General features: G+C 32.2%; 2 protein-coding genes across 3 annotated transcripts; both read left to right on the top strand.

Moving 5' to 3' along the window:
- The first annotated feature begins 8,083 nt into the window (after positions 1-8,083).
- Positions 8,084-13,058, top strand: LOC130820277 (protein FD-like). 2 transcript variants are annotated; one of them, XM_057685598.1, is made up of 3 exons: positions 8,084-8,827; positions 11,231-11,308; positions 12,489-13,058. In XM_057685598.1, the coding sequence occupies exons 1-3, from the start codon at positions 8,351-8,353 to the stop codon at positions 12,492-12,494; spliced, it is 561 nt and encodes a 186-aa protein (XP_057541581.1). In that variant the 5' UTR covers positions 8,084-8,350; the 3' UTR covers positions 12,495-13,058. The 2 variants fall into 2 exon arrangements, with proteins under 2 accessions (XP_057541581.1, XP_057541580.1); XM_057685597.1 differs by lacking the exon at positions 12,489-13,058 and having other exon boundaries at positions 11,231-12,482.
- A 3,380-nt stretch (positions 13,059-16,438) lies between these two features.
- Positions 16,439-17,065, top strand: LOC130821636 (protein MAIN-LIKE 1-like). Its single transcript, XM_057687424.1, has one exon. The coding sequence runs from the start codon at positions 16,439-16,441 to the stop codon at positions 17,063-17,065; it is 627 nt and encodes a 208-aa protein (XP_057543407.1).
- Positions 17,066-18,647: the final 1,582 nt, after the last annotated feature.

Raw genomic sequence — 18,647 nt, forward strand, 5'->3', positions numbered from 1 at the left:
TATTGTATTTGAGAGACTATTAGTTTATATTTAGACTAATTTAAGGATGTAATTTGAATTTTGGACTTATTTCGATTTGATTGTAATTTTCCTATATTTTGGACAGTTAAGACTTTCGTTATATTGCTTTGGTTTGGTTCAAGTATTATACTTGGATATTGGTTTAACCTTTAAGTAATCCCTTAATTGTGTTGGCAAAAATAAGCTTCCGCTTGATTAATACTAAATTTCAGTTAGTGTTGGCCTTCATAATTCAAGGCGGTTACAGACTGAAACAATCGTATTATTAGAAGATTTCATTAGTCGTTTTTAGCGCCTAATTTTCCTTATATATTTTTTTTACTAATTATAATTTAATTAGTGATGGTAGTAATTTGAAAAATCTCTACAATGATTAGAAACTTGTTAATTCATAACGTGATTATGAATCGTAACAAGTAACGTAAACTTTGGAGATAAAACTTAAAGTTGAGCAACTACCCATAATAGTTCAAAAAAAAATTTTAATTATTACCCAAATATATTATATAACCATGATGGGAGTAAATTAAATATTTCACACATATAAAAGTGATTTTTAAACATGAAGTACAAGTTACATAACTTGTTACATGTACAACAATTTTTACCCAAACCTTAAAATATCTTAGATAAACCTTTCCTACACTATAATAGATCAAATGTTGGACAAAAATCACCAAAAAAACAACCCCAACCAGCCATGCTAAAGCTATCCTACTCCCCCTTATAACCCTTTGTATACTTACATACACAAGCTAAAAACTCTACCCAAGAACCCCTTTTGTTCTACCCAAAGCTTGTGCATCATTACAAGCATGCAAGAGGCAAATATTTGAAGCAAAAACACTCTATTTTCTGAATAATTATTCAGCCATAAACTTCAACACATTGCTCCCAAGTTCATCCATAAACAAACACTAGAATCTTTCAAACTTTCAATAACTAAAACACCTTCTTTTCTCATCAAATCTCCTTCAAAACCCATCTAAAACTTCTAAAAATTTATGTTTATAAACTCAAATCTCTCATAAAAATAATCTTCATCTTAAAAGCTTTCCATAGACACTAAACTTGAAGAAATCCACCAAGTATAGCATAAGTTATGTTCATTTCTTTATTCCACTAGTTTTTGTTAAAACTTGTTCATGTAAAACATTTTTTTACATGAAGCTTTCTATAAACTAAGATCATTATAAAATGAGTATTTTATCTCTAAACTAAGAAAATCATCACTTATAAATCTATAATAATAGGCCATAATAGAAAGTAAAAAGATGTATTTCTGCAAACATATAAATTTTGTTACTTAAAGGATTCAAGTAAAATTATGGGACTTAACTAAGTATGTTGCTCAACATAATAAGTATACTCCAAATATGTTAAAATCATCACAAGTATTAGTCTAACAACTCTAACTAGGATAAGTTAAGTGCATGTTAGAAATCCAAAATTATTATTGGTTTTTGGATGAATGCAATATGTTTAGTTGAAGAGTTGGAGTTGAGACTTGAAGGGCAAGGAACCGAAGTTAGAACCACTTCTAAGAACGCGTAGGAGCTTACGGAATAATTATATAGGCTTGGAGTCGAGGTATGTTACATGGGGTGATTTTTAAAGGATTTAAGAACAAGTTGGGAAAGTTTGTGTATAAACTTGTTTTTTTAAAAAAAAATAAAATTCCCAAACAGAAGTTCTTAAATCTTGAAAAAGATGTCAAAATGATAAATTTGAGTATGGAATAATTTATTACATGTATTATTATTGTGGGCATCATGCATGTTGATTTTATAAATTATTGTATGTTTAAAGGCATGTTTAACACTACTTTGTGAAAGTTATTGTGATGGAAATGAATATATGAATTTGAAAATATTTGAAATTCATTTTAAAAGAAATTTTCAGTGGCTATATGTTAAGAAAATTTTTTGGATATTTTTTGTTGAGATTATTGTTAAATTGATATTTTAATGGATTTTAAGGTGTTAAATACTAATATTATAAAATATGGTATTAGATGAACTCTTCATCATCAAAAATAATTAATAAAAACATATTATATTGTCTCCAACTAGATTTGGCCAGAATATATTTAGTTTGGAATTTTTTTTTATTTTTGAATAATCGTTAAATTGTTTAACGGTAAATTGTAAAATGGTAAAATATAAAATAATTACCAAACAAAGACATATGGACTTGAAATTTTTATCACATACTCATATGGACAGTAGGTAAAATTGGTAAAAGTTTGGGAAGGTTTCGTTGACATTTATGAACCTTAATAATTTTTACTCTGTTATTAATAATCGGTAAGTTGGAAAACGGTAAAATATAAAATAAATACTAAATGACTTCTTTTGGACATGAAAATTTTATATAAACAGTAGATATATGTTCAAATATTTATATGGATTTTTGTGACCATATATGGACTTAAACAAATTTTATTCGGTTTATCGGTAAAATAACGATATTAATTATTAAAAACACCCCACATGATTTTTAATGGTTATTTAAAATTTTATACCCCTTAAAATAGCTTCTGGAATATCATATAATTTTTATAATATTTTATTCGGACTCAAATAATTTTAAACATATTTTATTCTATTTATCAATAAAATGTCTATACAAAATAATAAAACATCATACATGATTTTTATAAGTTCAAATGGCCTAATAAACATGTTATATGACTTTTGAAACTTTGGTATAATTTTACAAAATAAATTATTAATTATTTACTCATTTATCAAATTAATAGAATATGTTTATTTATTAAAAAGTGTAATATTGTTAATTAAATTTGGATAAAAATAGGCCTATATAAAAAAATCTATAATTATATTAATAACCTACTGCCTCATAGTATAAATTAAGTTTAAATTAGATGTTTATAAATTTTACGGATTTAAGACACCATTTAAATAACGGTAAATATCCAAATTGTCGAAAATAATTGTAAGATCGTTATAAATTCGCATAACCAATTATAATCTGATGGGACAACCTTAAATTCATTTTAAATAAGGTATTATAATGACTTTATTAATTTGGGCCTTGTTGGAGAATTAATATGTACTTTGTAAATCAATTATCGATTTTATTACCGGCAAAACTATCTCGTATTTAAGAAAATAGTGTTTTATGAAATCTTCTGTCGTAATGATTTTATAAACTTATGAATCATATTCTAGTTGTTTTGAATGAATTTCAAAACCCTTTTAATATATATTTACTTTAAGAAGGATTGAAAGAAACATTTTAGTGGTTTCCTTAAAAAAATCGTATTGAACTTTAATTACTTTTTGTTACGATGCATTTCCATACATACTAGTGATGCCCCAATATAATACAAGGGTTATGTTTAATGATATGATTATGCTAAGCATGTTTTACCCATGTGGGAAATATTATGATTTGATTTTGTATCGCCTACATTGGTTGTATCTGGGATTTGAATACGCTTATGGGGTTGTTATTATGGAATTTTGGGCTCATGGCAGGGTCCTAATAAGGGCCACCATGGGGGTATGCATACTCTTACCTTGACAATCTCGTTAAATTGTCGGGCAACGTCTTGGTCAGAAAGTTGCCTTGGGATTAGCTGGCCGAAAAACGTCATAAGCTGGGAATTTGGATAATGAGATAATCGTATGACGAATAGAGCCTTTGTATGATAGGATGAACGCATTACTTGTTTATCTATTCATTGTTCATGTATTATATCTTTGACGTGTACGATGTTCTTTAAACATGCGATAATGTTGTCATGATGATAACTAGCATAATGATTGACAGGTTGGGAAGTTGAATGGTGTGTGAGATGGCTCATAGGGAAATTTCATCCTCATTAGTCTTTTATTATGTCGTTAGTTAGAACTAGTGGTGTTCGTCGGTCCAAACTCAGACCACACCGACCGGAACCCGTTGGATAGGATGACCGAAATTTTGAAAAATCGATGACCGAAGACTGGATTTTCCAGGATTAAAATATTCGAGTTAAAAAATTATTTTATATTAGAAATAAAAAATATAAAGCCCTTTAAATAAGTATACACACAAAAATCGTAAATATTATTCCTCTTCAAAATTACTTTTATATATATTCAGTCTAACTCGGATTTTTCAGGGTTTAGACCGAACCGGACCGAAAACCCGGAATGAAGAATAATTAAGACCCGGAGCCCGGACCGGATGCAACTGGTCCGGTTCGATTTAGGTTCGGTCTCAACTGGTTCCGATTTGGTCTCATTTTGTACACCTCTAGTTGGAACATCTCGAACATAATTACTATTTATTCTAATTTGATTTCATTATGGCCACGATGCTTTCAAGCTGTAAAACTCTATATTTTCAGCTGCAGTTTATTTAAAGATGATGAAACCTTATTTCTTTATCCTTAGAACGTAATCGATCTTTTGACTAGTTTGACTTTTTATTTGTATGAGTTACTACCCGAAGTTTATATTTTTATATGGATATTTAGGTTTTCTTTATTCGGACTATTAAGTTTGTCAAAACTAAAACCGTAGATTAAGGCGGGTACACGTTTTAATTTATTTTGTGGCCCATAATTCGATCCCAATTAAGGTGGATCATGTACTTTACTGTAATATATTAATATCATTGATAATTAACCCACCATTTAAGGTGGTCGGCGGCCCGAAATAAACAAATTGAGTTTTCTGAACACCCCTATGTTGGAGGGCTCTACATCCTAATTGGTTACTCGTTTGCATTATCAGGCGAGTATGAGGAATTAGGAGCAAGTTGATGATAGAGTATTAGAGTTAGTTGAGGTAGCTGATTTTAGTTATATCTATAGGTTGCTGAGTGTATGTTTAGAGCTCAATCAAGCTCTTATCACTGTATTAGTAGAAAGGTAGAGACAAGAGATTTACACATTCCTTCATATTGTTGAGAAGACAACTATTACATTATAGACACTTTATACTTGGACTGACGGTTGATGGACAGGCAATCACCGGTCATAGAGAGGGACAATGGGCAGCCTTAGTTTTTGAGGTGTTTAAGGTATTTCTTGAAAACCCTCAAGACTCCACAGAGACGAAGATCATCACTTGATCTTCATTAAACTTGACTTGCCTTAGAGATCGTTTCAGTGTGCTGGGGGCAGTTGTAGATGATGTGATTATTGAGAGGCATGCCCACACATACATATTGTACTTGTTTGGTTGCATCTTGTACCCAGACAAGAACGGTGACTCCGTCTAGTTAATTTACCTCCCTCTTCTACGAGACTCAGGACGGGTTGTCGCGTACAGCTGAGGGAGTGCGATCCTCACGTACTTATATTGTAATTCGTGTTGGGCAATTTGTAAGTGTGCCTACTGCTAAGGACATAGGTGGGTGCTTGTTGCTTTTACATATATGGTCGTGGGATCATATTCAAATAGGGAGGCCCGAGACTCCGATGGTTTACCCCTTAGGGAACATGGTCAGAATGATGATGCAGACAATTTTGAGCTGATCTTATGTTCACAACATCAGCGTGGGAGGGTTCCTTTAGCAATGAGGTAATAAAATAATTCTTTAGTTTAATTCAAATTTTATAATTTCATGTATCGCTCCTCATAATTTTCATTTGTTCGCATCTACCTTCAAGTACATCTTTCGAGGTCTCACTCGTAGCATACTCTAGGCTACTACCGAGACTCCCTCGATCGAATGAGGGAAGATCAGATGACTTACTATTTATTAGTTTTGTTACCTTTCAATTAATTGATCGCACTCACTAACTTTATTGATTTCTTTGGCATATGACATGGTACATGATAGCCTTACACAGTGGCAAAGATGAAGGCTTTGCCAAACATATGCTGAGTTGGTCAAGGTGTATAGTGATCCCGTTGTCCATTTATTTGCTTGATCAATGTGGAGTTTCATCTGCTGGATCGTGTGATGTGCCGATTTGGTTTGGAGCGCCCTACTCCAAATGATTGTGAAACTTAGGTGGTACTACACGCGATTAATCGTAGGATTGAGGACATGAACTTCTTGGTTCAACATAGATCACATGTAGATGTGTGGAATGATCGAGCAAGCTGACTTGTTTAGGGAGAGAACTATATCGACCAGAGCTTGGGTGCGTACATGGCGTGGTATAGGTAGATCAGTTATTACGGATCACAAACCCAACATTTGCATGCCGACATCACACTGACACCCCATTGCCACGATATCAGAATGTTTTCTTCTAACAGAAAAAAATTGTTAATATGCACTACCATCCCAAATGAGGTCGCTACGTTGCTTGTCGATGTGGGGTATCAATTGTGTACTCAGACCTTGGGCTCCATCAGCATCGCTAACTGAGGTCTTTAGGCAGACGGGTATGATTTCCTAATCCCGACTTCTCCTACTACTACTCGAGGTTCTGGTCACCGAGGTAGCTTTTCGAGAAGTTCTAGTATAGGATCTTTGAGAGGTTTCGGACATTCATCTACCCAAGGTCGATATTTGGGATATCCATCATCAATATCGGGTGTTATGTCGGCATGTATTCCCCTAGGAACTTTTTCCACTTCTCCACATCCATCGCCTCCCATCCAGTCCTGACATTCCAGCGTGCTAGTTAGCGACGAGCCTCTGCTCTTAATGTTATTATTGAGGCTGATGAGTCCACACCGACCTCTCTACTAGTGCATGCAACAAACGGGGTCGGGGACTCTAGATTACTAGACTTAGGATGATTATTGTATTCATTGAACATCTTGTATCATTTTTGATAATTATTTTGTAATATATTTGCGTTATTTTCATAATTAATATGTACATTCTTCTTTTTTTTTTATTTGAAACAATGGTGATGAGATGGTTGACTACTCAAGTTGGTTGTTGGTTGATTTGTTATGGAGTACGAAGTGTTTAACTATTTTAATGCAGGTTATGAAAAGCATTACTGGGAATTCAATTAAATAAATGTTGGTTTTCAAATGAAAAAGACCAAACCACATTTTGAGAAAAGTTTTTTTTTGTTTTTTTTTTAAAGTTTCTAGACAAAACACCATCTTAGATGGCAGTTTGCTTGTTATCAAAATAAATAAATAAAGCATGCAAAACGCTACTTCAGATGGTGTTTTTCTCTTTATGATAAACTGCTATATTAGTGAATTATATATTTAAGGGAAATTTCACATGGTAATCCTGAGGTGTTGGATTTTCCACGTTGTAACCAAAGTTTTTAAAAATCTACGTGGTAACCTCGATATTTAGCTAATTCATCCTCTATGACCTTTATACCCCAAAAAAGTAGGGAGACATTAGTTTAATAAGAATGAAGCTTTTTGTAAGCTTATTTAACTCTTTTACCAAATCTTATTGCGTCATAAGCTTATATTTCTCCCAAAACATAAATCCTAATTTTCCTATCTTTCCTCCAAAACAAAATTTTCCCCAAAATTCAAACCCTAATATTTTTGATTCACCTTCTACTATCAAATAAGGATTCCTTCTTTAAAACATTATTCTTGAAATGATTTTTTTTTTTCCGAATACCTTCTTTAAATTTGTTTGGAAGCAACAATGAAGTGGTTTGGAATAGAGCAAGGACATGTAATTGCTCACTACTCTATTTGTGATCTTTGGAGATGAGTTTCATTGGATTTGTGTTTCGAATTTAGGGATTAGGGGTTGTAGATTTAGGAATTTTAGAGAAATTGAGAAAATTATAGTAGAATAGGAAAAATGTAATGTTTGAAAAGTTAAATTGGAGAAATAAGGGGTTTTTGATTGCTTCAGCTGACAATAAGTTTCATTCTTATTAATCTCACATTTTCAAACGTTTTTTTGAAAAAAATATCACCGTAAATGAATTAGATAAATCTTAAGATTATCACATAAAATTTCAAAAAAGTTTAGCCACCGTATAGAAAACTATTTTAGAGTTACTACATTAAATTTTTAATTTTTTAATTATACAAATCTCGTAGTGTTGCAAATTTGGTGAAAGAGTGGATACAAGTGTAGAGGTAATAATGCCAAAGTAACATAGTACACTACACTACACTATTGACTATACTAATTGCCTTACCTCCTCCCACTGTCTTCTATCTTCTGCACACTTTCTCTCACTACTCTCTCTCCTTTTTCTGCTCCACTTCTTCCCTTCTCTCTTCATCTCTCTTCAGTCTTCAACAACATACAAAATAACAACAGTTTTTATAAATAAAAAGAAAAGGACTTTCTCCCTTTCATTTCCCACTCTCCCTATCTCTTGTCATATCAAATGTTCCAACCATCAATTTCTATTTCTTCATTTCCCTCTTCTCTTTATTCTTCATCAACTTCTTAAGAAATCAAATTTTCCATGGAAGAAGTTTGGAAAGATATCTCCATAACTTCACTCCCAAACACCCCAATTCCCCACATTATTCATAATCAAAATCCCCATTTTAAGGGTATGATCCTTCAAGATTTCTTCAATAGAAAAAACCCATTAACCAAATCATCCATGGATCCCCAAATCATAAAACCCAATACTCTAGAATTTCAGTTCTTTGAGAATCATGAAATGATGAACCCTAAAACCCATCATAATCAGAATTTTCAAGTTCAAGGGAATTCTTCTGTTTCTGGGTTAATGGGTTTAAATGATAATGATATTCCTTCCATGGAAGTTTTTGCTTCTTCATCTGGTTTTAATAAAGGATTTAATAATCAAGTTAAGAAGAAGAGATTATCTATGGATGGTGGTTGTGATGATGAAGATGATTCTGTTGATCGTAGGCATAAAAGAATGATTAAAAATAGAGAATCTGCTGCTCGTTCTAGGGCTCGAAAACAGGTTTTATTCTTGTTTTTGCTATTATTATACACTTATTTTTATGCTAAAAATAGAATTTAAGTTATATTATTGAAATATTCTTTACTATTAATAGATTTTTAATTGGTTTGGTATGTAATAGTTCATAAATGCACTGCTATTTAATATCTTAGGATTATCTACGAGTAATTGTTTACTAAATTTAGTAATGAATTTCTTGTAATAATTTAAGAGTTGATTATAAAATAAGTAGCTAGAGATGATACTTATTATTTATTCACACTTTTGGAGAAAATACTCTTTTCACTTTAATTACTTTCTTCTATTTTATTAGGCCACTTTATATATTAAAGTTTTAATATCGATCTCTAATGATGCATAATTAAATATTTTAAAATGTTAATATTTGATAATTCTTGAGCTGAGATAATTAAATCCCATTTGATTATATTTTAAATTATATAATGAGTTGAAATTGTTTACATTTTTTTGAAAAATTGTGTCATGAAAATGAGTTGAACTATTATATTGAAAATTAATAGCTAAATTATGTGTTAATTTATTTAATAAATGAATGTATAATACTAATTAATTTACTTTTTATTTTTCAAATCACTTTCCATAATTTAATACAAGTTTTGAATAAATTCAATGTTGATGTTACGTTGATACAACTTTACACTCATTTTTAATTGGTAGTATTTGATTAATGTCCTAAACTTTTATTTTATTTATTTTTGATAATATATTATACAGAAGTTTTATTTATATTTTAAAGAAAATATGATTATACTAAGAATTTCACTTTAAGGCTATCAGCTTTTTAAAATTGGGTTTATCTAATCTATGACAGTTTTATTAGGTTAATAACAAACTTATTTATGATAATTTTCATAAATATCCTCTTTTCTTATTTATATTACTAAAAGAAAATATAAGAGAATTCTTTTGAATAATGTTGGCTAATTAAGGTCATTTAGTAGGAGTAATTATCATTTAACCTATGCTTGTTGCCTAAGTTAGACAAACTAATTTAATAAAAATTTTAATTTTTAAATTTATTTTTTAAAAGGAATATTGTTAGAGTATATAACATATCCTGGGGCCTCAACCATCAGCTTAAGCTTTTGGTTGAGTTGGTTCCTTGACATGGTATGAGAAGCCAACGTGAGAGGTCAGGGGTTCGAATCTTAACTACCCCTCATTTAAAGTGGAATATTCAGCGCCTATGCGCATCCACACTTCTAGCCCAATGGGGTCTCGTGTAAGGGGGTCTGTTAAAGTATATAACATATCCTGGGGCCTCAACCATCGGCTTAAGAATATAGGACTCTAGCACAGTTTTTTCTTTTACAAATTAAACGAAGAGATGACGTAAAGTCCTTCAAACGAAGAAATGATGTAGATGGGAGATTTTTGTATGATGACGGAAGGTAACTATTCAAATGCTGAGAGTGAGATTTTTAGCTTTGTGTTTATTAATTTTAATAAGATTTTACATGCGGTTTTGTGGAGAGGAGCGGATTTAGGACTTGATAAAATTTTAAATACTACATGCTATAAAAGAAAATGTAACTAAATAATTTAATTGACCTAATTAAAAAATGAAACAAAATAAATAAATAAGACAAAATTACTAAAATGAGCAAATATTTATCATCAAAAGATTTCAATATTAATTTTACATTTTTACTCTAACCAATAGAAAAGTCTACTTAAATTTTTTTAAAAAAAAAAACCCAAGGGGTACTTGATCCCCTAGGATCCAACATGCATCCGCCACTGGCATAGGCGAAGCCACACCGGGGGCCGGCGGAGGCCCGACTCCCCTTGTCGAAAATACAAACCTTTGTAATTTTGGCTTCACCCCCCTACGAATATATATTATATTTATATAATTTAAAGAGTGCATAATCGTAACAACAATTTTTTAGTAAACTAATAAATCTAATTTATACTATAATGTCATTACTATTTATCTTTCATAATTTTACATTCATCCTTTTTAATGTGCGTCTTTATATTTATTTTTTTTTTCAAAAAGGGTAATTATAGGGAAGCTTCAACCCTATTTGTTAAATATAATTTTTTTCTATGATTCAAGTTAATTTCAATTTATATGATTTTCAAATTTTCATTGAGTACCTAGTTTTAATATATTATATAACTTGCTAGAATTTAGGTCCCCTAACTTGAAATCCTGGCTTTGCCTCTGGTCACTGGTGGAGCAATATTCAAAACAGACATATTAATTTAATATTTATCCGACCTTATAATCAAATTGGATTTGACCAAATTTTAAAAACTAAAATATGCATCAAATTTGAATGTGAACCAGCCCGAAACATAAAATTACTTAATAAGCACTTTTACGCCCGTGTATGTTTTTTGGTACTAATGAAAGAAAAAAAAAATGTAAAACAGGCGTATGTAACAGAGCTGGAGTTGGAAGTTGCACATTTAACAAAAGAAAACGCGATGCTTAGGAAGCAACAACGGCTGGTAAGAAATTTTTAAGGATAATTAAAATTGTTGCATATTTGATTTTATTTACTCCTATTTATGAATAATATCCGTTCAACAGCTTTTATTAAGTCAAAATTAAGTGATCTTTTTAGTCCCACTCCCATGCCATAATTATTGTAGTTTCTGAAAGCAAATAAGAATAGATAATAAAGTGTACCATACTTTTCAAAGCTAAAGCTTTTAGGGTACCAAGAATAAAGTAACCTTTTTTAAGGAAGACTTGTATTATCTTTGGATTTTTTTTTTTTTTTGTTTGCTTTCGATATTTTTTAGCATTTTATTTTGTTGTTTGATCAAACATTGATTTTGAATGTGAAATAGAAAATTGATTTGGAAAACGAAACCTAGAATAATAATTCTAACTTTTTTATGATTTTCTTATAATAATCTTATCTATCGACTGACTATGAATTATTTCAACTTTATGTGTATTTATTTAGAGTAAACTTGGATAACTTGATGACCAACTATAGTAGTAGTTCACCAAAAAAAAACTAAAAATTAATTTATAATCAGGGGAAAATATTAAAAATTTACATAAACAGTTCTAAATAATAAATTAATCATAAATTTTTTTAACATATTTTTGACATTTTATTTTAATTTATCTTGTTTTACAAAAATAAAACTTGCTATAGCAAGTCATTTGGTTATCGAGTTTATCATAGTAAAATACCCTGTTGGAATTATTCATAGTTAATTAATAAGTGCGATTATTGTAGGAAAAACATAAATAGGTTGGATTATTTTGGAAAGTTTTCCTTTTGGAAAATTATTATCAATGTTGAAAAAATAACAAGTATGCAATTCAATACTCCTTCCGTTCTTTAATGGTCTTTCCATTTGAATATTCCAATTTAAGGAGAGAAAAATTTAATTAATGTTTTTGACACATTTAGAAGATAAAATATATCCATGTAAGATCTCGTTAGATTTGTCTTAATGTATACTTTTTATTGTATATTTTTTATAATTTTTTATTATGTGTACTCAGAGATATTGTGTGAAAAGTAAATAGAAAAAAATGCAAAAATAACATTTCCTCCACTTTAGAGTAAATGTGAAATAGATTTTGAGTAGACTCTTTTTTTTTTAATAAAGATTTTGATTAGATTGAATATATACTAAATCAGTGTGCATCAATCATAAATTTGAGGAGTAAAGCTATGGAGTGTAATTAGGTGTGGTGCACAATAAAGATTGTGGAATTATATAAGAAAGACTAAAGAATAGTGCATTAATAAGTGTTCATTTTTTAATTTACATTTAGATGTAATTTTTAATCTTGCCCATATTATTGAAAAATGTAAATTGATACTTAATCAAAGTTAAATTTTATGGGGCTTAAAGTAATATGATCCTTAAAATAGCTTTCTATAAAAGAAAATAAAACCTTATAGTGAAATTGTCCAAATAAATACTTTATAAGACAACTTTGAAACATAGGAAATACAAATACTCCATTCGTCCCACTTATCTTGCATTAATTGTTATTTTGGTCCGTCTTACTTGTTTTGCATCATTTATAAATATCATTCTTGAAACATTAATTATACGACCAAAATGATTGTTTTTGTTTAAGATGTTTAAAGTTTAGAAAAATAAAAAATATTATGTAAGAGACATAAATAATATCGAAATAGTTTTTATTAACTAAAATCACATAAAAATAATTAATATAATATATTTTGAGGTGTCATTTGCTAGTAAGATATTAATAATTGCTCAAGCACTCAATTATTAGCTCAAGTATTAATTCATTGTATAACCTATTAATTTTTTCCATTTACACTAATTGTTTCATTGATTTTTTTTATCAATAACTTTTAATTTGTATTTTAATTTTTATTCTAGATGTCAAAATATGTACTATTTGATATATCTCAATGTAAATTTGATTAATATTTTTTATAATATTTAATTATACATTAGAGATATTTAGAATTAAATTAGTGCATTAATTAAATGTAAAACCAAATGGGATAATTGGTATAAATTGGAGTGAGTATACAAAAATTTGAATTTATCAACAAATCACGTATCAAGAAATATTACGTTGCATTTGGGAACAAACATTTCATTTCAAATTGTAGATTTTTATTATGAAATTATCAATAAAAAATTTGAGAATGACAAGGTTTTAGAAGGTATTCTCAAATATCTCATATTTAACCATTTTTTATAACAATGGTGGATTTGACTCAAATTCAAATTTGATTTTTTTTATTTGCCAAACACTAAATTTGAGCCAAATTCATATTTTCAAATAAAATTATCATTCCTTAATTTAGCATCACATTTTTTTTATATTGGCAAAAGCTTAATGAACCCTTTAGGCGCATTAGTTTACTAGTACGGTAACATATTTGAAAGAGTAAATTAGAAGACAAAATAAAAGATCGAAATAATTTTATATGTATTTTAAAGCCTAATTAGTGATAAAATCTTAATTTTATACTACATTAGATAATAGATGCTTGCTAACAAAATTTTTAACTCTTTTAATACTATATTATATTTTAATAAAATTAAAAATCGTCTAATAAGGACTGTTAGCTTTTGCCTAAAAGAAATTATGACATATCTCCGTCGTTTAAAAAAATCTATAGTGATTGAAGTATATACCATTGGATCATAAAAATAGAAACATTCAAAGAATTGTTGGGATATTTTTATTTTGTACTATCTACGTGCCTAATTAATATCAGTATTTGCATTAAGTTTTTGACAATCTAAAGTATATTCGAAATTATAATCAAATTAGATTTTAACCCAATTTAAAAATAAGTTTTTTATTCTATAAAGCTAGCTTGATAAGAATTAATTTTAATTAAATTAAAAATAGCTCAAAAATCAACTTAATGACTCGATTGAACATTTAGATTGTGTTTGGTATGCAAAATTTAAAGTCTTAGTAATGGAACAGTTAACCAATCCATTACAATCTGTTTGGTTTGAGACTTGAATTACCCATTCCGTTTCTTGAGAGTAACCCAAACCCTTAGTTTGTTACCACTCAAATCCCAGCAGTAACAGAAGACATTGCTTCTTCATTTACCACTCAAACCTTTATATTTTCATACAAAATAACATATAACTACAACCCATACCCTTACCGTTACTCCTCTTTATTATTTCCTTTTCCATTACATTTTATATTCTCATACTAAACACCCTTAATGAATACTAGTGAAGTACTAATTTTTGTTGTTAAAAAAGAGTTAAATAAAAAGAAAACGGACAGTGGAGGTGGAGGTGGAGGGGAGGAAAAGGGTGGGAAGGGTAGTAACATGTGGAATTACTAAAATAGCTTAGAAGTTAGAACTACATGGATTTGGGGGTATGACAATTATTATTATTATTATTATTATTATTATTATTATTATTATTATTATTATTTATAGCAATTACATGTTTATGAAAAACCAAACCTAGTACTACTTAAATATGAAACCGGATTCTTATTTGTCGCCACCCTTTTCATAAAATCGCCACCCTCCCCCTTTTGAAATTACGAATTTGCCTTTAGATTTATAAAAATTTACGAAAATGCCATTAACCTAAAAACCTCAATAAAACACTTCAAAATCACTCAATTACACTCTCATTTCTTCCATAAACTTAAAATCTTCACATAAAATTAATCGGAGTTAAAGCTTTGGAATCGAAATTGTCCATCAAAATTCGAGGTAAATAATTTATTTGTTGAAATTTTTTAAAAAAAAAAAAAAAAAAAATTTGAAGAAAGTCGCACAGTACAAAAGCACAAAACGTGCGACTCAGTCGCATGCGACAGCATATCTCCAGAATTTTTTTTTTTTTTTTATTTTCGTATTTTAATGGAATTTCATATTTTTTTTTGTTAGTTAATGTTATTTAGTAAATGTTATAATTGATTGTATTATGAATGTGTTGTGTTTAATTTAGATTTGATGAAAAAATAAAAAAGGAAAAAAAAAAAAAAGTTGAAGAAGGAGTCGCACTGTGCAGAAGCACACTTCAAAAGCACAAAAACTGCGACTATTAGTCGCACGCGGCTGGAAATTTTTTTTTTTTTTTTTTTTTGTTTTGAATTTCGAATTGTAATGAAATTTGTTTTTTTAATTATTTAAATTTTTTTTTTTTGGAATGAATTAATTTTGTGTAATTAATTTATTAAATTTTAGTTGTTTAAATATTTATGAATATAATAATTGTGAATTATTTATGTTGTTAATTGTTTGTAATTAATATGTTTGTAAGTATTTTTTAAATTAATTTGGAATGTGGTCTTAATTTAATAGTTTATTAATAGTTATTAAAAAAAAATTGTAGTAAATGGCTGGAAATCAAGGTAAAGGAAAAGGGTTTTTTAGAGGATTATTGAGCGGCAATAGACCTAGGCCAACTTTACTGAGAGGGGATCTCCATGAGAGGGGGGTGACGGGATCCGCAAGGCGAGCAAGGCAAGAACAGGCGGCCTTTCATAGGCAGGCCCATCGTTCAAGTGCCCTACGTCAAGTGCGTAGTGGCTATGAGCGCGAGAGTAGCGTACATAGTGATACGGTCGGCTCAGATGACGATGATACTGAGTCCGACGAGTTTCTTAGTCTGGAAGAGGCTCTCGGTCAGGATGAGCCTGCATGTGATCCTGTTGATTGGACGACCGTAAGAGGGAGTGGTGGTCAGTTCAGGAGTAGAGGGCGTGGGTCGGCTGGCACTTCTGATCAAGCAGGAGTAAGCCAGGTTGAGGATGCGGCTCCACGGGCGAGGAGGCGCTCGCAGTCCGCGGACACGGACTGGTTGATCACTTCAGCCCAGCCCGGGGGCCCTGTTGATACGAGTTTAATACCCAGCTACGGTGGGCACGTAGCAAAGGTTATATTTGAGGGATCGGAGCGCACCCCTCCGGTTTTGGACTGTCGTGCTCGGAAAAGGACGTTGGATTCAATCATCGGACTTCAGGACATGTCTGATGATTTGTACAGGGTGTTACCCGGCAGTCCCCTTGGTCGTCTGCCTTATATAATGCACAAGCACATCGACAGTGCTCTGATTTCGGCATTTGTGGAAAGGTGGCAGCCTGACACAAACACCTTCCACATGCCGTGGGGGGAGATGACTATAATGTTGCACGACGTGCAACGCATTTTGGGGATTGGCATTGACGGTTCACTTCCCGGTGAACCGTCTGATCATGAGTGGCAGTTAGGCCTGACCGGCCTTTTTGCAGAGCCATTGTCGGAGCTGCATGCGAAGGGGCACTTCACCAGCGGTAGCATTAACGTTGGTGCACTGTTGCAGCTATGCCACCGCTCTCAGTCTAGAGATACTCAATCTACTGCGTACTTAATGGCTTTAGTGGGTTGTACGCTGTTTGTGGATAAGATAAGAGTCGGGATGCGTCCTCATCCTATTCTTGTTGTCGCCGCTGACCAGGCTGGCATTGCTTGGGGGACATTGACGCTTACACACTTGTATCGCCAATTGGGTATGGCGACAAGGACTGGTTGCAAGACTATTGCTGGCTGTCTGACCTTGTTGCAGACCTGGATTTACGAGTACTTCCCAGCCTTCCGCCCCCATCCGCGTGCAGCTGACATGCCGAACAAGACCCGGGCAGAGATGTGGTCCCCGCATAAGCCAATCCGTGAGCTTAGCAGATTGAGAGACTGTAGGAGCATACTGGACGCCCTGACAGAGACACAGGTTTTGTACATGACCTCACATATAAGATTATATCAAAAGAAATAAGGGTACCATCTAAGTGGAAACTAAAGTTAATTCCAACCGAAGATTGTTGCGTCCGCCCGCTAGATCTACCACTCGATCTCCCGCGTGATGAAGATCTGGATCCACGACCCCTTGAGGACGATCTGCTGTACTCAAACGCGCTTTTGTTTCTCTTTAGCGTTCTGCTTGTCATTGGTCTCCCCTTCCTCGGTGGACTTGCTTGTGGCTCAGGTATATCTGCTCCATCAGGGTGTAGTTGATGTTCAAGTACCTGAGATACGCATCGCACAACTGAGGGGTCGGATTTTAAAACTTCATCCACCAACGATTGAAAGTACTCTTTATCATCGGCGTTTGCGTGCCGTACTTCTTCGTTGGCGTCATCTTCTTCATCTAAGTACTTTAACGTTCTCCAAAATGGATGTATATCGTCGAAGTACAAAGCACCGTTAGACCTGATAGACAAGTAACAGTAACACGCGCATGGTAATCCGTGGGTTTTATGAAGGACACAACCGCATTGACGTAAAACAGAACTGCCCAGGTCACACATCCTTTTGTGCTCCAACATCAATAGTTCCAAGGCATATATAGAAACTTGACGATACAACGGTCTGAGAAATTTAAGACGCGACGTCCGTGAAATGGAATTCATAGATTCCTCAAGAGCTTGCCTTATTCTTGATTGTTGATTCTCCATTTGTGCGTGTGCCCTTTTAAAGAGCGTATCGAATGAGCTGTTACCGCTACCCAAGTAGTACTTGAAAGAAGAGTGTTGGCTTTCAACTCTACTGGTAGTTGGGTTACCTAAGTTCAAACAATCATTCGTCCATGCCCGCACAAATTTCTCTTTGAGAGGAATCCATGTTCCAGCCAAATATCGCACGACGCTCCGGTTCCTAGTCGACCACAAGGACACAATTCCTTCCCATTTGTTTTCAAATTCGGCAATGGTCAAACTGTTAACCAAGGGGTTCCATTTTGTTTGCCTGAATATCTGCCCCTGTTGATTTTTCTTACCGCCACACAATTTATCAACCATGTTCTCCACGTCATTGCCAATATGCCATATGCATAATAGATGTCGCACATCTGCATTAAACATACATTTAAAATTAATTGAGATATATATATACATCGACGATAATTAATAATTAAAACCTGTTTACCTGGAAACACGGCATGAATAGCTGCAGACAAACCCTCATCCCGATCCGTTACGATTACATCCGGCTTCTGGACTCTGCCGTAAATATCCCTCAGCCTTTCTAACACCCAAGAATAAGACACCGCCGCCTCATCTCGCATCAAACAGAACGCAACCAAGAAATTATGATTCGTCGGCGTCATTCCAATAATTTCGCAGAGGGGCCACTTTTGCTTATTCGTTTTGTAGGTTGTGTCTATCAAGACAACATAGGGCCACGAACGTAGCATTTGGATAGATGTTGGATTCGCAATCAATAATCTAGTCAACTGACCCTCACTATCCAAGTCCGTCCAAACTACATAATTATGCTCCGTGGCCATATACAGACAGTGTTGAAGAGGAGTCCTACCATCCATCTCGTCTGTCCTGATTGACTGTCTCACATTGTAAATT

This window comes from Amaranthus tricolor, chromosome 8 (genome assembly GCF_026212465.1).
Source record: "Amaranthus tricolor cultivar Red isolate AtriRed21 chromosome 8, ASM2621246v1, whole genome shotgun sequence".
In the NCBI taxonomy this organism is placed as follows: domain Eukaryota; kingdom Viridiplantae; phylum Streptophyta; class Magnoliopsida; order Caryophyllales; family Amaranthaceae; genus Amaranthus; species Amaranthus tricolor.